The 24,659-nt window shown below is 43.5% G+C and overlaps 1 protein-coding gene across 1 annotated transcript in view; it reads right to left on the bottom strand.

The window, feature by feature from the left end:
- The window catches only part of LOC108550039 (protein groucho-1), a 219,883-nt gene that overhangs the window by 158,114 nt on the left and 37,110 nt on the right, over nt 1–24,659 (bottom strand). Inside the window, exons 2-3 of the mRNA XM_017903637.1 lie at nt 20,147–20,244; nt 5,732–5,795 (exon numbers count right to left, since the gene is read on the bottom strand). Of these exons, the coding sequence (XP_017759126.1) occupies nt 5,732–5,795; nt 20,147–20,244 (162 nt within the window). The remainder of the gene's footprint in view (nt 1–5,731; nt 5,796–20,146; nt 20,245–24,659) is intronic.

Here is a 24,659-nt window from a genome sequence, read left to right as displayed (position 1 = left end):
GTTACCGAGCGAGCCATAGAGGTTAGGTTTTCGAGGTGGGAAAGTCAGCAGCCGCCGGAAATACGAAACCAAGGTTTATATACTGCCGGAATATAAAACATCTCGGCCACTTGCTCGCGGTCCATGAACACGAAAGCCTTTAAACCAGCCGTGGACGGGAGCGAGCGGAAAAAGAAGGTAATTCCGGCGGCAAAAAGAGGACAGGCCGTGGCGGGAACGCGCGATATTCAACGGAGAATTAAGCGAAACGCTGGCCGTAAAGATCTCTTTCTCCGCCTGGTGTGTTTTTGCGGTGTAACGCGCGGGACGGGCCCCGTCGGGCCCCGGCGGGGTATCGATTGCATTCAGGAGTTAATTAAGATTACACGACAGGCGGAGACGATGTCAATTCGAGCGTGGTATCTTGTCTTTTCTCATTAGACATCGGCGAAACCAGCCACGGACATATTATATCGTCGGCCGCTAGAGGGACAGAGACGATGGGGAAAGAGATAGTGGCGACGCGGTTGCATTAAGTCGAAGAATAACGGCCGACTCGTGAGAGAAAATGATGGCATCTCCGCCACGGGCAGATATATACGTATGCCGCGAGATACACCGGCCGATAATGAATAGGTTCGACGTTCCGGCTGAATCATTCCAATTACGCCCCGGCGTACAAACCGCCACCGATTCATTAGGAGAGAGTGCCGGTCGCTCTCGCGCTGGCGCGTTTACGAGTCACTCGATACGTCAGAATGGCGAACGGCCGCGTATGTCCGACAACTGTGTTGTACCTGTTGCTACGCGCGCGATCGAACCCCAATACGATAAATTCTTGTTGCGTCAATGATTAATCATGAATGACAAAACGCCGTAATATGATACTGTCCGCCGCCGCTAATAATAAATAACCGCGAACGCGAAACGATTCCATCGGCCATCCCGCGGTATATACGCGCCGGCCCGATGCGATCGACACGCCACCGCTACATTTTTCTCGCGATTCATCGCCGCCGCCGCCGCCGATTGGTCGGTTGACAAACGAAGGGAACTGCAGCCGACCACCGCGTGGATAGGTGATTTTTAGAAAGGCACGGACAGCGACGTCTTCATAGTGCGACGGTGACGGATACGAACGATCGGCCGCTAGAGGGCAGCAGTACCGCTGCGTGTCGCATAAATTCCACCGTGGCGCTGCGGTCGCGCACCGTACCGTGCTACAAGTGGAGGAAAGCTGATCTTCGGACGGGGAAGATCGATCGGTGGATCGAGACGCAACGTCGTCCTCGCAGGTCGCTCGCGTGTACACGCTCGTCGCGCGATCGCGCGATTAATCTTCGTGCTGCGTGAATCGGCGGAAGTGCCACGTCCAGACAAGCAACCGGTGTGCATTTTATATGAAGTCATTTGCATCGAACGCGACCACGAAGTGTGGCCTATAAATTACCGCGTGTCCGCGATAACCGCAACGCCGACGAAAGACAATAAACTCCAGCGACGCGAACGCTTCTGTTTGTCATCCTATTTTCCTTCTCGCTCTAACGCGCGCAGCACTATGTCTCTCCCTTTTTCTCTGCGGCCTCGCGAGCACGGCTACCTTTGCACGGCTCCGATCTAATTGCTACTCTCCACACGGAGTCGTAGGCAGTCGCATGACTGACCGTTCGTGTGCAGGTGAATTAACACGTGACCGTCCATTGACGTTTAGTGCCCCGTGTCTTTGGACGGTAATGTGTCGGGCTCTTTCGTGTGGGTTATGTAAATCCAGATGTCTCCAGCGAAACATTGTCTAGCGATTAAAACGAAACCGTTCTATGACACGATGCCTTTGCTCCCCGTTTCCCGAAATTTGTCAAATTACGAGCGCGTGAATTATAATATAAGTTATTCGAATTAATTCAGATACACGTCTGTAATTGGATAACCGATTTTCTGATAATCCTGTGGCATAGATTTCGCCACTTCAATTTCTCAATTTAAGTATATGCATTTATACAGGAATGTGTAAATTGCACAGGCAACTGTGTATGATATTAGCTAAGAACAGCATTAATTAGAAAACAGGAAGTACGAATACGATATGGATACATCTCGAGCTTGGGACGACTTTGCTAATAACTCACTAGCGCCACCACGGCTCGTAACTACGATAAACATATTCCAAATATCATTTACTACAATATACTTCCTAATTTTGCTCGTATAATCTTGGAATTTCATTTTTACTACATATACCACACCGTTTTAGACACTTCAATTTATACACACACATACGTACACATTCTACATACTCCCAAAATGAAAACTCCATTTCCCAAAATACCTAACCAACCGACCACCGCAGAAAATTTCAAAAATCCTTCAGCATCCCGGAAAAACACCGAAACAAATTGCCTCGTGGCATAACAGAAAGAAGAAACGCACAAACAAAATTTACTACCAGCGTTTCGCTTCGACAACCTAAAATTTGCCGCTGAAAATTTACTACCTCGAAACGTCGTTCCTTTCACGACCGAACCGAAAACCTTTCCGAGAACCTCCCACCCCGACAGCCACCCACGAGAAGGTCCCGATGTCCGCCATATATCCGCCACGCATAGCCGCCTATCAGCTGGATTACGAGGGCGATCGCGTGGTCCGGGCGGCGTGGCGCGTAAATTCAAAGGCGTGCCAGCGCGACCTGCGACCTTCTCCGTAGGAGTCGCCAGCAGCACGCGCTGCGCTGGCCGCTAATGAAGACGCATGCACACCGGTGACGCTGCGGCGCAATAATGAAGATCTACGGGCGAAAGTAACGCCGCGGCACGGCCGGCGGCGGTACACGCACACCTGCGCGCGCAGCCACGGGCCGACGGGAAAGGAGAAGGCGGCGGACACCGCGAAGAAATACGCGGTCAGCAGGTACGCTGAGGTCGCGCTCTTGCAGCTTTCATTAGAACCTGGTCGCGTAGACGGACTGCTTCTTTTGCCGGCACGGACGCGCGAGATTTATGGATTGTTCTCCGCAGTGGCTTTTAACTCTCTCGCTGTTAAAAGGACCCTTGTTGCCTATTGTTAAGCGCCTCCTGTGTATGATATGTGGCGATGGCGCCTTCTCCTTTCCGGCAAGTCTTTCGTCTCGCTTCGCCGGCCTAATGGGTGTACGTTGTTTCGGTGATGCAAGTCAGTTTCGGTTAGGTTAGTGTTCATAAGGAATGCTTGGTACGAAGAATTTAGAAGAGACGAAGGTGAATATGGATGGATTAGGTTAATCTTCGAACAGGTATAGTCCTGGCCGCGATATAGCCAGGTCGAAAATTAAACGCTTAAGAATAGGGACCGATACAGGGCCGTACATAACATCCTGCTTGAGGGGGACTTAGAGAGAATCAAACCACTGAAGTGTCTAATTTTCAAAAATTGATATTTATACATTGGTCCCAGAAGAGTTATAGTGAAATTATTTCTCGTAGTTGTGGCTGTTCGTACATTAACGTGGCACTGATCCATATAGGGTGTCCTGAAAATCTTGCTGTTATCTACTATTCGACGATCGTATATGTAAAAATAAAATAAAATAAAATAAAAATGAATTTTGAAAGACGAATCTTCTATTTCTGTTTCTGTATGTACTATCGAATTGATTATTATTGTTATTATTATATATTGTATGCAATTTGTTATACACCCAGTAACGTCAGTGCCTGCGTTAATACGGGCAATTAAATAAAATTAAATAAATCAAATGAAATTTCCCTCAACATGGACATACGCATTTCCGAAAATATCAACATTCCTGGAAATTTAATTACGATACGTTATCGAGTATTATAATCATTTAAACAAAAATAAAACAATTCCGACCTCGAGGGGTTATTATTTACGTCGTATTCAATTTATTATCAACCCATTAACGGCAGTATTAATACAGACAATTAAATGAAATTAAAATAACAAAATTAAAATGAAATTAAATTCTACTGACATGAACCTATTCCAGCATTTTCAAAAATATCAACTTTCCTAGAAGTTTCATTACACGTCCTCGAATATTACAGTCATTCGAATAAAAATTAAAAAATTCAGTCCTCGAGGGTCCAAACATCTATCAAGGACCTTCCAAAACCCATCCCCATCCCATCTTCAAACAAATTTTTGGCTATTCTTCTACCAAACGAATAAAAATTTTGTCCAAATAAAATTCAATATAATTTTATGAAAAATTTTTGTTTAATAATAAAATTTCTCATTTTATTATTATAAATAATAATAATATTTACCTCCCATCCTTCCACGCGAAATTACCATAGCAACCTTCTGTCACGATTTCTCTGGCATCCCGTATAATTCCGAATGCAACCCATAATAAATAGGGACCAGGGTCGAGAAGCACACGTTGCATGACCGGGATTCACGGGACCGAGGAGAAAACTAATTATCACCGATAAATACTTAACCCTGGTACCAAGGTTCCAGGTAAAGAACGCGAGAAAGAAAGTTATTGAATGTACCCGGTGGTTTGATATTTCACGGTTCCGTTTCTCACGGGAATTCCCGTGCACGCTATTTGTCGTAAACGCTGCCGGGCTTTGGAAAAGCACGATAAGAACGCGAGAGAATATATTATTAACGTCTTGCCGGCTAAGTACGAGCTTCCAACTGGATAATACCGTGGCGAAAAGGTTAAATATTCCGGGGACCGGTGTGATTAACCGGGCAGGAAGGCAGGTAGCAGAGCTACCGGATTTAAAAGAAGCGGTTATTTATGAAACCTCTCCGTGTAATTTTCGAGGAAACGAGGGGAATTAAGCCGGCTAACTTGCTCGTTAAATTCAGATAGAGGAGGTGTATTATTGCCCCGGACATTAGCGAATGGCACCATAAAACGATACGCGAGCAAGAATCACGGGGGCTTTTAAGATTTACAATGCACGGATCTACGCCGTACGAAGACCCCTGGGCGAGGGAACACCTTGGAATGTCCAATGACACTGTCGCCGATACATAAAATTCTCATAAAAGTTCGCGTCCCGTCGATTAACACCGGACAACCGGAAGTAACAGGCACATAAAAGGACGGAAATCGCGATTTTCCGTTATTTATCATACTTTGCCATTTATTCGTTGCGCCATCCTCTATGACGATCTCGTGAGTCACTGAGAGGGAACCTTGATAAAATATTTTGCCTCGATGAGCTTTATGGAGCATAACCTAGCAACAACAACGTTAATGTCACGGAAATATTTGTGTTTTAACACACTGAACGACGGTCCCGTGAAAACGCGGGTTTCTAAGTTTATCACTCTGTTTTGGATGATCTAGTGTGCATTCGCGTAACAATTTTGATGATAAAATGCATGGAAATAACTATTCTGAAAAGATACTTTGTATCCAGTAAATGATCGTTGATTCCAAGTTGACTGCGTTGTCTTTGGTCATTGGTGACCTTTGGCTACGATTTTGGGCCCTAAAGTTGCATTTATGCTAGTCGCAACGCGAGTACTGACGATTCTAATCGTGCCACAGCCTGTGACACAAATTCGAATGGATTTATTTCAACTCGGGAACTTGTAATCGAAGTTCATAGGCACGTTAGAGTGATCGGTGTTGGAAAACAAAGCAGCACGCTGTACCTTGCGAAAAACCATCATGAATTGTAATAGAAATGAGAACAGAGATGGAAGAAGTGGTCGTAGAGGGAATTAAATGAACTGGTGATGTGAGAAGGGTGAAATATGTTTGTTTCAATACGAAATTTCTTCGACTCACCATAACGTAGTGGCGCTGCATCTCCGTCTTGTCCTGGGCGAGTTTCTCCAGCTCCAATTTAATACTGAACAGAAGAAGCAGGAAAACGCACGTGTAAGCAAAATATTTGTAAGTGCAGGCTGCATAGGGAAGCTATGGGGTGGGTCGTTCATGGGGGTGGATCGCGAAATAAAATAACTCGACATGGTTGACTACTAGAACTACCACTGTGATCAAAATAATTTCAGACTTCTTATTTTTGCAAATAAAATGGGGAAAATTTTGAAAAATATTTATCGATGGATCGTAACCATGCTACTCCGATTAATATCGAGTAATATACTCTATATCCATGCAAATACACGTAATAACCCGGTAGTTCTAGTGCCATATAGCCAATTATAGGGGTCAAAATAGTTTCAGACCTCTTATTTTTGGAAATAAAATAAGGAAAATTTTGAAAAATATTTATAGATGGATCGTAACCATGCTACTCCAATTAATATCGAGTATATACTCTATATCCATGTAAATACACGTAATAAACCGGTAGTTCTAGTGATATATGGCACATTATAGAGGTAAAAATAATGTCAAACCTCCCATTTTTGCCAATACAATTGGTAAAAATTTTGAAAAATATTTATCACTGGATTATAATCATACTACTTCAACTAATATCGAATACATATATTCTAGTGTCATATAGCACATTATAAGGGGTCAAACGTCCCATTTTTGCGAATACAATTGGGAAAAATTTTGAGAAATACTCGGCCGCTTTTAACACAGTTGATATCGATTTTTCTTCACACAGGATCATTACCATACTACGTCAATTAATATCAATCACGAACTCTATATCCAGTTACACGTTACATACCGGTAGTTCTAGTGTTACAGGCCTACCACAGGGGTCAAACTGCTTCATTTGAAATCTTTTACTTTCCCGAACACGATATGCAGTAATTATACAATACTCCAATCAATATCAATTATACACCGTACATTCAGGTATACCTTAAAAATCGGTACATTTAATAACACGTAACTACGACAGGGGTCAGCGAGACTGACATATTCCGATTCTATTTTATTCTGTAAACAAAATATCGAATAATCATATAATAATAATACCCTAATCAGTATCAATTATATACCGCGTATTTAAGTTGCAAGTTAGAGATCGGTAGTTCCAGTGTCACAGAATTACCACAGGGGTCAGACTGTCATACTTGGAACTTTTTACTTTTGCTAATAAGATAAGCAATAATTACGGTGCATTTCAATTAATACCAATTACGCACCGTATATTTAGGTACAACTTGAAGATCGGTAATTCTAATGGCACAGATTTACCACAGGGGTCAGTCCAACTGACTTATTTCAAGCTTTTTATTTTCGCAAACGAGATACGCAATAATTATATGATACTCCAATTAACATCAATTATATACCGTGTATTTAGGTCCGAGTTAAAGATCGGTAGTTCTAATGGCACTTACATTTACTACAGGGGTCAAACTGCCTCGTTTCGATCTTTTTATTTTCCCAAACGAGATAAACTCGCAATCGGACTGCTTTAACTCAATTACACCGGTTTAATTAATATCGAGTAAGTACTTTAAATTCAGGCACGCGTTAGAGACCGGTAGTTCCAGTATTATAGCACTACCACAGAGGTCAACATAACTTATCTCGCACTGCTAATTTTTGCGAATAGGATATATGCAACGAATATGGAAAATATTCGACTGTTTTCCCCTTTTGACAGTTATCCCTTTGCAACATGTATCATTCGATTCAGTCACTATTACAAAATGATATAATAATTATAAAATATTGCAAATAACAGGGGTACTTCGAAGAGTAAAATTCACTATCCTAATTTTTAATTAACCCTTTGCACTCGGTGATTACTTTCGTTAGAGAGAAATAGCAATTCGAAGACTCTCTGCTGTAACGTCGAGAATATTTTTGAAACGGTAAATAAACAATCGGGTATAAATTAACGCTTGAAATTATTTTACTTTCACGTTGCACGTAAGCTTAGGTTATTTTAGATTTGATATGTTAATTAATATGCATCTTTGGAATTCGATTAAACGATGACTTAGGCTCACCTCTCGAGTGCAAAGGGTCAATAGTACTCCTAACTATGAAAGCTTATGCGAGCAGGTGAGATTCTGGAATTCGGTCGAAGGAACAGGGATGAACGCGAATATTCGCGTGCCAAGTCTTGTCTCGTGACAGGCGAGTATTGCTGGTTGAATAGCGTAATTAAAAAGGAGGAAATCGGGCACTACTGTGCACGAACAGTTCAGTGACGTATCAATTGGACTTGTTTAACTTTTGGATAATTTCCTTTCGGGCCACGTCGCTATGATTAACCCTTTGCACCTGCAGAGACGACCCTAAGTCACCGTTTAACCAAATTCCGAATTATTTATTATTTATATTAGACTACGACTCTACCATATCAGACTAGTACTCTACCATGACCGATCGAATGACTGACAAAGGAAGAAATAAAATAAGAAAAACCTTCAGAAAAATGAAAAATATTTAACCACTCGCGCTATCAATAAATTCACAAACGCGTGTGCCAAAACTGTGACAATTGCCTGGCCACGTGTATACCACGTCGTTGGCGATTCTGCGACGAAAGCATTACAACGTGCGTGGCACGTCTTTCTAGCGCAAGTGGTTGAAGAAAAATCGCGAAGTCGAGTGACCAAAGTGACCAAACGTTCAAACTAAGAAATGTTTAATTAAAAATTTAAAAACCACCATTTAGACTTTGCTAGATTTACTATTAACACATTGACTGCCATGGGGGTCACCGGTGGGCGGCACTCGACTTTGCTACAGCGCCGTGGGGGCCACCGGTGTAGGGCGACGCGACCATTAGTAAAAACACATAATTACAGTAAATATCGATACTGATAAATTTTTAAATAGTACCATTGTTACTACAATGGTTCGAAGAAATTAATGCCATACAGAACATGCAAAAATAATTTTATTTATTTAAACAGCTATATCTTGAGCACTATGTTACAGCCTGAATAATTTTCAAATTTCCTATTAAAACTGCAACAAACATCGATAATAGTCGTTACACCGTGCACTATGTGTGGGTGAGAACGGCGGACGTCTGTATTTATTGTCTTCGTGCCTGGCCAATGGCGGAGGCTACGGCCCTGTCTTTTTAGCCTTAAATCTACCACAATCTTAAAAATTTTTTTAATTTTTAAATAAAATAAATTTTAAAATAAAACAATTTTTTAAATTTTTATTCAAAGAAATTCGCATATCCGTTGCTCTAATATTTCTCCGGAAATTATTATTTGAGAAATTTTTACCCCGGATGAAATTAAACAGCTATATCTTGAGCACTATGTTACAGCCTGAATAATTTTCAAATTTCCTATTAAAACTGCAACAAACATCGATAATAGTCGTTACACCGTGCACTATGTGTGGGTGAGAACGGCGGACGTCTGTATTTATTGTCTTCGTGCCTGGCCAATGGCGGAGGCTACGGCCCTGTCTTTTTAGCCTTAAATCTACCACAATCTTAAAAATTTTTTTAATTTTTAAATAAAATAAATTTTAAAATAAAACAATTTTTTAAATTTTTATTCAAAGAAATTCGCATATCCGTTGCTCTAATATTTCTCCGGAAATTATTATTTGAGAAATTTTTACCCCGGATGAAATTAAACAGCTATATCTTGAGCACTATGTTACAGCCTGAATAATTTTCAAATTTCCTATTAAAACTGCAACAAACATCGATAATAGTCGTTACACCGTGCACTATGTGTGGGTGAGAACGGCGGACGTCTGTATTTATTGTCTTCGTGCCTGGCCAATGGCGGAGGCTACGGCCCTGTCTTTTTAGCCTTAAATCTACCACAATCTTAAAAATTTTTTTAATTTTTAAATAAAATAAATTTTAAAATAAAACAATTTTTTAAATTTTTATTCAAAGAAATTCGCATATCCGTTGCTCTAATATTTCTCCGGAAATTATTATTTGAGAAATTTTTACCCCGGATGAAATTAAACAGCTATATCTTGAGCACTATGTTACAGCCTGAATAATTTTCAAATTTCCTATTAAAACTGCAACAAACATCGATAATAGTCGTTACACCGTGCACTATGTGTGGGTGAGAACGGCGGACGTCTGTATTTATTGTCTTCGTGCCTGGCCAATGGCGGAGGCTACGGCCCTGTCTTTTTAGCCTTAAATCTACCACAATCTTAAAAATTTTTTTAATTTTTAAATAAAATAAATTTTAAAATAAAACAATTTTTTAAATTTTTATTCAAAGAAATTCGCATATCCGTTGCTCTAATATTTCTCCGGAAATTATTATTTGAGAAATTTTTACTCCGGATGAAGTTAAACAGCTATATCTTGAGCACTATGTTACAGCCTGAATAATTTTCAAAGTTTCTATTAAAATTTTCCCATTCGGTGTTATCGGTTACCCCACACCGATATTTCTTCAGAAATTTTGGAAGGAAATTATTATTTGAAAAATTTGTATCCCGAATGAAATTAAACGATTATATTTACTGAGACACTAAACCTACCACAACCTGAAGAATTCTCAAACTTTTTAAAAATTTTATTACAAAAAATTCGCATCCGTCACTTCGATATTTTTCCGAAAATTTTATAAAGAAATTATTATTTGTCAAATTTTTACTCCCGATGAAATTAAGCAATTACATTTGAAGCACTAAACCTAACATAACCTCGATAATTTTTAAAATTTTTATTCAAAAAAATTCATATTCGTTGCACCGATATTTCTCCGAAAATTTTATAAGGAAATTATTATTTGAAAAATTTTTATCCCGAATGAAATTAAACAACTGTATCTGAAACACTAAGCCTATCACAGCCTGAACAATTTTCAAATTTTCTATTAAAAATTCTCCATTCTGTGTTATCAGTTACTCCACTCGACTTCTCGATATCTCTCCGGAAATTTTAAGAGGAAATCATATGAAAATTTTTTACTTTGGATGAAATAAAATATCTTTATCTCAAGTTGTTAAGGGGAGACTCAAATTTCCTCTCTTCAAGAGCAGGAAGTAAAACCAAACTAATTTTGCAAATAGCTATCAGATTCGAATATTTTTTTTTTATATATAAAAATTGGTATGAAATAGTGAAACACAGGTATCATATATCTCTAGAAACACCTGTATTATGAATTTTGCAATATGTTCCTTTATCCTACTTCCTTCGAAGCTCTTCCTCTTTCATTTTTCCATCTACCGCTTATTTGGCCAATTGCAATAGGTTTAGCGTTAAATAGGGAACCTCGAACTGTCATCACGATCGCGATGGAGGAATTTACTACCACGAGGATAAAATCGACGCTCCATCGATAGCATGTGACGAGCACAATCTTTTAATTTTGTTAACTCGCACGAGAAGTCGGTGGAAAAGCATGGGATATGCCTAGATAGATGATCGCAATCGCGAAGAATCCGATTTACAGGCCTTCCGGCCAAAGAACCAGATGGTGGTAATATAAAGCTTATTTATCCTAGCACATCGTGTGCAAAGAACTATCTCTCGATTTACTTACTTAGAAATGGTAGTATATAGTACTCGTTAGACTGAATGGAAAATGGCCAATAAACAATATCTTCCTTGAACGATCCTTCGAATTAATTACAAACGCGTAATTATAATTAATTATGTAAAAACATAAATAACGAAACTCGTAAACAAAGGTGTACTTAATGAACTAGTTCCATTACGGAAATATTAGTAATTCCCCTCAGTGATTTTTGATCGTGACTAATCAGTGATGTAGTTCGATAAGATCGTCAAGGTCGGGCTTCTAGTGGCATGATGAAATAACGGACAGGGATTTCACGTATTTAAAAGAATACGCAGTTATCGAATACATGTAGGAGCAAGCTAATCTTATTAAACCCTGTTTATCGAGTATAAAAGGATTAAATCACTTCTTATCGAAACAGAAGATCAGGAAGTCCCTGACAGCATTTTTTACTTATATTTTTCAACCGTCCGTGAGACAAGTTTATCCCTACTTGCCAATATTTTATCGTTATTTCTGTAACGACCGACGTTCACACCCTTACCGCTAGATGGAAAACGGAGGTTCGAGGTTTCTCGCGAGTCCTCGGTGTCCATTCTACTCGCAAAAGAAACGATGCGAACGTAAGGAAAAAATGGTGAGCGAACGTCCGCGGTATTTAGAAGAGCGAGTTTCCGGTCGAAAACGGGTTCCACGAGTGGCGAACGTTGATTTTTCACCGTGGAGAATCGATCTTTATCGGCACGCGGTGAAGCGTTATTGCTCTCCACCGAAATAATAGGGCGTTAAATGGAAAATTAATTTCCATTGATCCGACGGGCGTAACAATACGCCGCGAAACGGCGCGACCGACCGCGTATAAGGTCCCTTTTATGGTGGAAGTAATTTTTTAACGACAACAGGACCACGTCATATTTTTGTTTACCGGCCTGACAGCGAAATAGACCCCGCAGGTTCAGCTCGCGTGTTTCTGCAAAATTGCGTCCCCTCTGTTCCGTATAATAAATATGAGCTCGTAATAGTCGAGTGCGCTGCGTAACGCCGTCTATGCAGGGCTCTCCGCGAGTGGCGAGTCTGTACGATGCTCGGCTCCGGTCGTGCACACTCGGACGAGTTCGTGTCCGCGGAGTGGGGGTATGCCGCGCGTTACGCGTTTCCACCCGTGTCCTAGCATTTTACGAACGACCAGCAAGAGCACTGGGACACATCGGGATAATTCTCGGTTTTCCCGCGTTATAACACCAATTACGCAAGAATTATGCTTCGCGATATTTTCCTTCGTTGTTCGCCGGTAGCAGGTTGTCCAGATCCGTGTAGCGAACGAGAACGACACGGTTCGTTGTTGTCGCGAATAGAAAGCGGCGTATTATCATTTAACGAGCCGCATTATAGCGTATTAAAGAGGGGAGCGATCCGGCGATTGCCTCGAACCGATACCGTCTATAAATGGTAAAAATTGAAATAACCGGATCCAGGGGTGGCGAACGCGCGGAATAAAAGCCGCGCGTGGATGTTTCAACGAAATTCGGATACTTGCATCTCGATTGGTTGTTACGCTATAAAATATTCCCGCGGCCGTAACAAATTAATTACGCAATATGGAATTCGTTTAACGAATCCGAGCCGGACGAACGGGGAGGGGGAACGCAAGGAACACCGTAATCTGGGAACGACCGGTGGATGGTGTACCGCGTGTAAACGTATCTTTTCCTTCCTTTTCCCTTCTTTTTCTTTTCTCTTTTTTATCTTTCATTCCCTTTCCTCTCGGCTCACCATCACGTAATGCCTCTATGTCTTTATTTTTTCACTGGCCAGTTTCTCGTATTCCAATTTAAGGCTGTATAAAAGGAACAAGAACAGAGCATTAATATCAGCCCTCGCGGACGCAAAGCCTTTGTTTGTCCGTTCGTTTCTCCTCGTCGCCGCTATCGTCGCCGTCGTCGTCGTCATAGTCTCGACATTAAATTAAAACGCGCGCGTTCGCGTTTCACGACGATGAAACTAACGAGAAAAATTGTATCGTTCGAAGTGGAAAAACACAGAGATGAAACAGGGGAAAAAGGAAAGAAAAAAGAAAACAGTTCGGCTAATTTGTGACTAGGAACTAAGTAAGAAACATGGGCCTCCGGCTAGCAGAGTCTCGAACGGAGAATAATAACCCAATGACAATCCTCGTAAAACGCATTCCATGACAAAAACGATCCCCCCCCACTCCTTTATAAAAGAGGAACGCTATAATGATGCGTACAGGTTAACACTGCGAGACATATTTCTCGTACTTACAGCGTTTTACGATTCGGCTCGTAGTTCGTCGCGATGGAGGAAGTTCCTGTCTCGTAATATATCGTATATCTCCAGTACCTAATTATCAGTCGCGGAAACGTTCGATAAAAGCAAACAGTCTGGGGAGCAATTTTCATTCGTTACCCCGCGTAATTGGACGGGACAGGTTCGACGGGAGGAAAAAGGTCTAAGGCGATTAACTGATCTCGCGGTCCCATAGGTTAGGAGAAACTGCGCGACTCGCGTGCGCGCGCAGGCGACGCGAGCGCCGCCAAGGCGAGGGGCGGCCGTCCGTGGAAATTGATAGGCAATTATCGTTCTCCGTTCGATTCTGGAATCGCGGAAGCGAAAGTCGCTGCTGCTTCGACCTTTGCCGTTTCGACTGTGGAACGCAATGGTGCCGTGATCGACGAACAACGGTTATATCGCGCGTGCACAGGACACAGTCGTGCTCGCGTAAAATAGCCCTTCCGGTCGCCGATCTCCGCACGTGATACCGGTAACGAGACACACGCGCTCGTTTTTACGCGCGTTCGCCATCTCTAAAGGGGCCGGCTGAATTATTCAGCAGAGGGGGCTGCTCTCGGTTTGGCGCGCTGCAAATTAGGCGTTCTTTAACCATTTCTGACGGACGGATTTTTCTACACGCGACATTTTACAATCTCGCAGCGAAAAATACGTGCTGAATAAATTACACATTCGAGCAATTTCAAACACTGCGGAAAATATACTAGGAATTATAAATTCGACCAATTTGAAACTTTGCGTTAAAAATATTCTAAATTATAAATTCTGCCTTTCAAAATGGCGTCTTCCAACGCAGGAATAACGCTACAAACTATGCTTTTATGCGCAAAAATGGCGTTCCTGTGTTCGGAAACGACGCCTTTTGCAAGGATATCGCCGTAAGCCGTGTTTCCATGGGAAAAAATCGCATTTCTTTGCACACCCTTGTGCTCTAGATCGTTTTCAGACCTCGGTGGCAGCGTAAAGAGGCACTGAAAGCGCGAAAAGGAGCGGCAATATCCGTTCGACTGCGTCAGGATAAATTAGCACGATATTAACGATCGATCGAACGATAATTCTGGTTGCGCGACCGGCCCCGAGAAGTCCATTAATTATTTCAAACTGACGCAGTGCAACAATTTACACGCCGTCTTATCGAGACTGTTTCTCTCGGCGAACGGTTCCGAGGCAGAAACACGCGGAAACGCGCACCTGTTCCTCATCGTGAAATTCTCCGCGGCTCTCTCAATTTGTAAACGGCAAATTTATAGTCCTCCCCCTCTCTCTCTCTCCCTCTCTCTATCCACCCATCGCGCCACCCCCTGTGCAATCGAGTCCGCGAAAGCATTTATCCGAGCGTGCCGCGTTTGATAATAAAACTAACGTGCCGCTCCGCCACTTTCCGCATCATCGAGCGTATAATACAGACATAAAATGAATTATTCCGTACGATCGCGCTGTTTGCGCGGAAAATTCTCCGCCGCGGCTTATGTAATCTTTCCACCGTGCTGTTCGCGAGCGCAGCCGGCTCCGCTCGTTGCATTATGATGGAAACCGTCGAAAATAAATCATCGGGCACCGAAGAGAGGGAGAGAGAGAGAGAGAGGAATCGGTGGTCGTTTATGTATTTGCCCCTTTTCGAAACATATGCAAATCTTGGATCGGATGGGTCGGACGTTTTTATCGCTGTTGCCTCTCCGCGATCGCTTGTTATTCCATATTTCAGAATCTTTATTCAATTAAATCCGATACAGGTTCCGCCGGTTTATCTCGTCGCGAATTTTTCGCAAATTCGAATAAATACGGTGACGGTATAAATAATATAATAAGGTGTTCGAAATTTCGTAGTTTCGTGCTCATCTAGTAAACGCATGATCTATGGCTGAGAGTTATTAACCGTTTACACTCGGCGATTTTTTCGTTACGGAAAAGAATATTTTATAACTAAATTTTTCGGGAAATAAAAAATCAATAATATGCAAATTAAGACGTGGAATTATTTTGCTTCAACATTCCACGCATTATTGGGTAATTTTAAATTTAATGTATTAATTAACATGGATCTTCAAAGTTATTAAATGGCGACTGAGAGTCGCCTCTCGAGTGCAAAGAGTTAAGGCTCTATAATTCGGATCGAAAATCCGAAGGATGAAAAATATCGAACGGAACGAAAGTCGATCGCCCATCGATCACGTGTCATCGATTCGACACGATCCGATTCGATCTAGTAATAGCGCCAGCTTTCCAATCCGATTCCACCCGATCCAGCCCGTCCCGACTCGACCCGACCCAAACGACTCACACGGGCCCGGCCCGAAGCAACTTAACTCGCTTTAATCCAATCTAAGCCAATTTGGTTCAATTTCATTTAATCCAACTCGTTTCGATCCGATTCGACTCGATGACCGGCCGATCTAGCACAATCCTACTTAACTCGATCCAGTCCGACTGGATTCAGCTCGTACAGACCGATTATGAAATAAAAATGAAAGGAAAAAATTTATCCCGATGAGGGATAAATAACAAGCGACATACGGCACAGTTAAACACGCGAGCAAACGGAGCGTGAAACGGTTAACACTTCGCGTAGCAAGCCGCCTATCGGTGAACGAAACTACCATTTGCTGTGCGTATCAAGGAACCCGAATGGGGAATCGATCTAATGAAAAATCAAAGCGTCGAGAATTCCGCGCGAGTGCTATTTTTTCCCGTGATCGACACTAGGAATTTTATTCCGAGAAATAAATTACCCGGAATCGCTACAGCGGCCATTTTGTGTGAGATTTTCCTGATTTTATCTGTATTAAGAAATACGACTGTTAAGCATCGCGATAATTTCTTTTCCCTCTCTACCATAACCAATTAAATACTGTTTATTCGAGTATTATCGTAATTGTAAATAAGGGAATTTTGTTTCGATATATCGCGTTATTTCGATACGGGATTAAATATTTATTCGCGTAGTGTAGGTTATGGCATAACGAGATCGTTGAATCAGTCAGGAGTTAATGTAAATATAGAAACTTTATTCCGATTGGAATCTCGATAACGGCCATTTTATTTCCGCCACGCGCGAATTTCCTAACCTTATCTGCATTAAAAAATACAACCGTTAAAAGCCGTGTCGTTGTGCCACGTTTGATAACTTTTCCCATCCACCACTGTACCCAATTAACTACTATCCATCGTCGCAATAGTGAATACGAAAATTTTATTTCGACATATCGTACATTGATACCGGATTAAATATTTATTCGTACAGTACAAGTTACGACACGTCGAGCTTGTTGAATCAGTGACGAGTTAATGTAAACACGTTTCGAGTAGCGAGACAAGCGAATTGGCAGAAATATAAACAGATAAGAATTCAAACCTTAGTGAGAACCGTACGAGGAAATATTTACTTCGATGTCAATGTACTGCGTACAATATACCCAAAACAAAGTAATACATACGTCCAGCTAAGCTTCCTGTGTCCCTTGTTCCCCAAAACAGTCGAAATAATAACACTCGTAATAATATACCGTTAGCCACGAGTCGCCATGTTGCCTCACTGCGCAGAAGCCGAAAACGGAACGCAGCGCGCAGCCCTTAGTGCCACGACAGCTGTCGACGCTGCGTCTTCACGGTTTAATTTATTACCCCGGCGTGCCGTGGCGAACAGCTTTGACCGTGGTTCGTGGTCCTTATCTGCTCATATTTCTGTCAATTCCCTTGTCCCGACACCCGAAACACGTTCGCCTCAACTCCCGGACTGATTTTACGACCTCGCTATATCGCTGGCCCGTGCTATACTTTTCTCTAGCGCACGAAACACGTCGACTAAAAGTTCCGCTATGTTCGGGCACACGGTCGAGCGCGATCAGGCGGAGTTTCAGCGGAGAGCAGTACGATCATTAGTCACGAGAGCGCGTCCCAGCGGCAAACATTTTCATTCTCGGCTCGTTTGAACGCTGAGCCGAACCATGGGCCGGGGCGTGGTCGAGGAAAAATCGAGCACTCTCCGGAAGAGTTGGTGTGCACCGGGTGCGAAATTGGCTACTTTCTGACTGTCCTGTACAGCGGCATGAGCGCGTCGAAATGTCGCACGCGGCTCACGTACGTCTCGCACATATTTATGCATGTATGCACACAGCCCCAGGGGCTCTGCTCTCTCTCCGTCTGCCTTTATCCCCCTCTCTCTTTCCCCCTACCCTTTCTGTCCCCGTGTGTCGTTGTGACACGAAACAGCAATTTAAGTTTCCGTCGTCGGTGGAAATCGTGCGGCACGTGACGTCGCGAATTAACACGTTAAAGGGCCGGGACATAAATTAACGTGTCAAGCCGCCGATAAGGATCGCCGGCCATACGGTGAAAACCGGCGCTTCGCCCGAAGAAAGTTCCCTTATCGGGCAACTTTTCTCCGCTGCTTGGTTACTTGCTTCGCGTGTACCCGATCCTATCTCCACCGATTACCCTCTATATTCCTATACCTGTTACGTTTTTACCACGTTATTTATTTCCAACGACCGGTCGCGCGCAACCTAACGGGTGGCCTAAATAGAAAGCAATAGGGCATACACCAATTTCCCTACATTTCTCAATCATTATTCCTCGAATTTTCATCGACCAATTGAACTTATTCTCCTTTTTTTTTCTTCCAAAATTTGATTAAATCGTCATCCCTGCGAAAGAGGAAAATAAACAGGAACAAACCCAAGACTCCAGGGATTAAAATTTAGTTTCGGATGACTTCAGTTGTAACTTTCCAAGATTAACTTCTCCGGTTCTCGAGACGTATCACACGACACAGAGGGCAGCACCGGTTCTCGGGACTTCGAGAAGTATGAAAAGCGTGGCATAATGCATCAGATGAGTAGGACGGAGAGGAGACTGAAGAGAGAGATTGACTGGCAGGCGTGTCGGGAAAGAAAACGTGTTACGAGACGGATCGCGAGGAAGCTGAATGGCTGGTAGACGCGGAACACGCGTGCATAGAATCGAAACCGAGTGGCCCGCGCTCGTCCCCCGGGCTATGTGCATACTTCAGTGTGCATAGCTTCCGCTCGGACAAACAATTCTCTGCCTACATCTGTCGGTTTGTCTCCGCTCGCTTCGCCTACGCGCCGACACGACGTCCGCGCAAACATTTCCGAGATAAGATCGGGGAATCGACTCTGGTCGATTAATTACTGTCACGGAATAAATACCGTGTTGCGTCGCCGCTGTCGCGAAAAATGGGGGAACCCGATCACGATAAAACAACCGAAAACGCGATAAAACGAGCGGAATTTCCATTTCCGCTTCGTTTTGGTCGAAATATTTTTTTTTTTTTCTTTTTCACTCTTTTTCAATCAAAACGTATTAATTAGTGATACGTACGAACTAGTTCCGTTTTCACTCGTGGACCAATTTGTTTTTCTTTCCTTTTTCAATACGGCTGGAAATGTAGAGTCGTTTATAATTATTCGATTTTATTTTTTATTTTTTTTATTGGCTGTATTCGATAGGAAGGTAGAAGAGGGTATGGATTATCGTTTGTTAACGCTAAGCCTACATATCGTGATCGGTGAAATTACCGGTAGACGAAGAAATGAAACGAGAAAAATAAAATACGTTTAAAGAAAAATTGCTCGAACAACTGACCAAAGCAATAACGTTCAGTGCGAATTTTTAATTGAAAATTTAATAAACAATATTTGGACCCTGGTAGGTTCAGTGTTAAAATTTATATGGGGCTAAAATTTATATTTTCGTTTCGATGTACACGTGTTACGAATTTTTCAATATTTTCTGCCGCCATTTTTCTATCTACAGGTCAGTTGAGTAAGTAGGACTTAGGGTCGTCAGACCTCTGAGTATAACTCTATAAATCGGACTTCCATCGTCTCTACCTCCACGAAGATCGTAATCCACGTGTGATAAGATCTCGCAAACCAATCATTCGTTACTTCCTGCTAGAGATTTACATCGTTTGAAATAAGATAAAACCCAAACCGTGTGCCCTGAAAGCTCCCATACATCAATTTTACGATTTTTGAACCTCCTTTACTCAAAAAGCTAAATAACTCGAGGTACGAGCTTAATATCACAGTCGTAAATATTAAAACCGAATTCCATCGAGATAATACAATGCTATCGTCCCCTTTCATCTCGCAGCTTCTCAAGACGGAAAGAAATAATTCCCGTGGCGTTACATTTCCACTTAATTTACGATTGACAACTGTATCATTATTCCGTGCCCGGCGCGTAATTCCTGCCTTCCCCGACAGGGTGCAGCTGCGTGAATAATTATAAACGGTGGTACGTGTCTTACACGGTAATCAGGTACCTCTTCGAACGGTTAATCCGTAAATGAAACAACGAGACTCGATTCCGTTTCCGTTTAATTTCCAATTTTCATCGAGCAGCATCGAGAACGCGACTGCTCAATGGTAATGGCCGAATTCGATTAGTCAATGAGGATCGACGACAGAGCGCGCCACCGTTCGCTTTCCAATCACGGGAATCCGTTCGAGGGGTGAGACGGCGGGACGGGGTTGATTTACGGCCAGTGAAAATAAAGGTTTACTTGTGATACTGCGTCTGAAGAAAGTTGAAGTCCTCCTTGATACGATCGCACAGCTCGCCGATCGAGAATTTATACTGCTGGCCTGGCTGCGGTGGACCCTGAAACAGCAAATAAAACCGTAAGATCAGTTCCTGTCCGAAAACACTTTTTGCTCGCGCAAACACACCGAGCTGCTGTTCCCTTTTACGCAAAAACCGCTCCCAGGGACGAACAAACGAATTTTCACACGCTAAACCCTTTGTTCCGCGACTAGTCCCCGTAAAAATGCGGAATACGCGTTCCGGAACACTCCTCTGCATTGTTGCACCGTGGCGAAGAAACCGGGTGTAATTACCTTTTAACTCTTTGTACAGCTAATCTCCAATTATTCTTTTCCTTCTCGCATAATTCACTCGTATTTTCAATATTTTGCTTCAGATGTACTTTGAGAAACGACTGTATCACAGTATACGATTTAAGAAAATTTTTACTACGAATTATGATTCGTAATAAAATAGAAAAAAATTAATAAAGGAGAAGGAAAGGAATAACGAAAAAGTTCGAAATCGGTAATAAAGAGAAGTTAAAATTGTAATAGAAACGATAGAAATTTCTCCGACGTAATAGTTTGTCACAGACCTCGTGAAATTCTGCTAAAGCAATTTATTTCCGATCTCACGGCGAGGTACGGTTTCGAACTTTTATTGCATAATGTACTTCCACGTGCGACCCAGCGTAGTAGCGCTGGCGATGAAAAAGGAAGCCGTGGAAGCATCATACGACTAAAAGGTTACCCTTAAACGACTCTGCTTGATCTTGTTTGCAACGAAGCGAACCCCGGTTAGGGAGCGAGAGAGGGACGCAAGGAAATATTTCCTAGCGTCTCGAATTTCCATCGGGACGAAGCTGCTACGGGCTACGGTAAACAGTTTACGGAGGGACAGCGACGCGATCTTGATCGACGGACGGCGTGAAAGACACTGAGCGATTGGCGAGTGGTGGGGGGTGCGTGACCTTGGTCCGGTTCTCGCCAAACGCGCGCAGAACGCGCCGGGAATCGCGGGCGAAGTTAGTCGACTGTTTTCCAGGCGCAATCGGACGTCGTGATTGAGTACGGAACGAACGGTAATCCTTCGATGTGCCGGATGCACTTGTCACGGCCCACGTAAGCAGCCGCCTCGAGGCGTGCACACACGAACGCAGCCGGCATAAGCGGCGGAAATCGTGCCGCTGCTTTGGCTTCCGTTCGCTGATTACGCCTCCAGTTTAAACCTGCGCGTATCCCGAATACGTACGCGCTCGCGCATCTCTCTCGCCACCGACAATTTCAGCTCGTAAAAGCCTGCTCGTAAGCGCGAGGAAAAAAGGATTCAGGAAACACTTTAGATGGAAATCGACTCTCGTCCCGACCGCGAGAAACATTGTTTCCTAGCCGGCGAATATTCGCCCGGGGAACGAAGTTTCTCGTAAAAGCGTAGCGCCGGCAGATATTGCCCCGTCGAGCGTAAAGATGCAACCAACTACCGCTATCCTTTCCAGGATAATCGACTCCACTCCGGCCTGTATAATCGCCCGGTAATTGTCGTTAATTAGCGGGCATCGAAGCATCGTCTAAGTCTATTATTAATTATCCGGCTTTCGATAGAGTGGAAGAATAAAACGGAAGTGGAAAAAAGAGAGTGGGGAGTATAATCGCCGGGAGACTCGGAAGCTTCCTCTCTCCCGCCCCTCTACCCCCACTCGTCGCTTCCTACACTTTCTTACACACCGTGTCAGCGGTCTCGAATATCTTCGCCGAGCATCCGACGTTTGTATCCGGCGTTTCATGAAATTTACATCACGCCCTCGAACCGAGCTAAGTCCGAGAGAGAAACGAGTTCTCCTTGCGCTTCACAAAGGGAGAAGCGTGTCCCGGGTAGGACATTTCGGGCACGTCAACCGGATTTTCCGCTCCGGCCAAAGATATCTCGCTTGCCTCGCGAAATCGCCCCCTTCCACGATCGATAAAGATCCCAGAGTGTATCACGTCCCGGGTCGCTTTTATTCCCGGTGAAACAACGGGCGCAAGAGAGTGTCAGGAACGGCGGAAATAGTGGCGCAAATTCGGTTGCTGCTCCGGCATTTGAGAGCCCGATGGAAACCCACGCTTACCGACTTTGGCGGCAGCTGTACCAGCGCCCACGACCGTAAAAGCCACATTATTACCGGTAGTACCGCTGCTACCCACCTCCGTATACCTGTCGGTAATAACGTTACGAGCGTGTTATCGATCGTTTTGCACGTCGTACCCCGCAAAACGGATACGCCACGACGGCCTCGTAAAAGCTGAAATAGTTCCTCCACCTCCTCCGCCGCCAGCTCTTCCCCCACCACTCAGCCATCACCGACCGACTATATAGCGCGCCCTCTCTCTGACCCACGCCTCTACCACGCGCTCTGTCGCCCTCGGGACCGAGAGGGACCGTCTATACGTGTTATTCTGTACAAGCTTCGTCCCGTATCTCGCGGACTTTAATAAAAATGCTGAAACGCGAAAGTTTCAACGGGGGTACGCCAGAGGTATTTTGGAATCACGTAAAAAGAGGATTTCGGGCAGCAACGTGACGTGAGAAAATTAACATTTCCGGAAATACTGCAGCTGAATTCTGCGACTCGTGTTTTTCCTCTCGGTGAAATTTCGTGCTTCGTTAATTACCTAGACGAGTACACCCATTGTATCGAGGTGTGAACGACAAACAACGTTAAACCGTGCATACCCGTAAGAAAAATATCGGCCGCGATATTTCGTGGAATATTCGTGTCTTGCAAAATTAATTATTCTGTATATTAATTCCATGTCGCGTTAGTTAGATCTATAACGGGGCAAGATATCGTTTCCGAGTCATAACAGTAATCGTTAATAATACGGAAAACAGGCAGCCAAAATTTAGCAATGATAAAGAAACGAATGAAAAACCTTAACAAAATAATAAAAGGAAATATCGGAACACTGACATGTATATCAGAAATAAAAATCACCAAATTAACAAAGTAATAACGTTAAATACGCAATTCCCAATCAGAAGCTTAAAATTGGCAAGGTAGCACTTGTCTTAATTTTCGGCTCAATTTTCGTGACCTGTGACTATAGTCACCCGTAGTAGTGACAGGATTAAACGCGTATAGTCCTTCCTGCGCCCATGCTTTGTCCAAGAAACACCCCCAACGATCAGCGGTTGGACTCATAAACATCGAGCGTAAGACCTTCAAGCCGCGAAATAACTTATCGACACTCGTTCTCGCCCGAGCGGGTCTACCCCCACCACGTTATCGCGAGACGGTCTCGCCACTCCCCTAAATCACGCCACGTGACACCGTTCTCCTCGTAAGCGCGAAGGTTCGCGACAACCGCGCTCGATAAAACCCAGCACGGGCGTCATTTATGATACCAAACTACCCCGGCGACTTGGCTCGAATCGATAGGCCATGCTTATCAGGTTAGCGTAATATTTACCACCGCCTAACGTGCTGGTTGTCGCGAAGCCGTCAGAGGCAACATCGCGTATCTTATTCGTCGCGTGAGTATCGACGTCGCCAGCCACTCCGTGTACGTGTGCCCACACGCAGACGAGCCGAGGGTGGGGGGAGCCGCAGTCGCTGGTGTGCGCGTGTTTTTAAGCGATATCGAACACGTGTAAACGCATCGGGGATACCCTTGCATCCGGTCAACGGGCCAGCTTTAAAAGCCGAACAAACGAACGAGACGAACGAAGACGGACGTTGGAGCGCGAGGGAGACCGACGGCGGCGCTCGGGGCCCGCAAGAATCGACGGAGCCACGCGCGCTTGCTGATCGGCAGAATCGTTGATCCCATTTGTCCGCGCAAAGCCACCCGCGGTCAATCCAATTAATTTATTGGCTTTCGCCGCGGAGCACCCATACTCTCTCTCGTCCGCGCTTGCTCCACGTTATACTTAACGGCACGAGCTTCCGTCGCCGCGCATCGCGGTAATGCCTGCGCCACGGCAGGAAAAGCCCCAGCCCCGATTTCAAACACCTATTCTTCGTGAAATTGAGGGCCCTTCCGCGGAAATATCTCACCCGTCGATTTAACTCTTTACGGTCCAAGGACTTTCCGTTACAGGGAAGTGGTAACTCGAAGCTTTTACACTGTGAAGCCCATGACTTATTTACTGCAATATAAAATGGAACCGTGCATAAGTGATACTTAATATCGTTCATTAATCTTCGTAATTTTACGAAAATTTTTTCGAATGCAGAGGGTCAATATCCGGGACCGGATACTGGAACCTTCTTGTGAGAGTCCTGTAACTATTGGTACTTACAACTGAATGTGTGTTACAGGAGATAAAATTAAAAAATTTGTTTGTAACCTATTATATCCTGATATTTTTACCTGATACTATAACTCGAATAATTAAATTCGTATTAAATATTTATCCACTGCAAGAAACCAGAATAATTACGATAAACGTGATAACAATGTACAGTCAATAAATTTGTATCAACAGTACCGTGCAAATAATATTATATC

Source organism: Eufriesea mexicana, unplaced genomic scaffold (genome assembly GCF_001483705.2).
Source record: "Eufriesea mexicana isolate 0111107269 unplaced genomic scaffold, ASM148370v2 scaffold2458, whole genome shotgun sequence".
Taxonomy (NCBI): Eukaryota; Metazoa; Arthropoda; class Insecta; order Hymenoptera; family Apidae; genus Eufriesea; species Eufriesea mexicana.
This window is presented reverse-complemented; position numbering and strand designations above follow the sequence as displayed.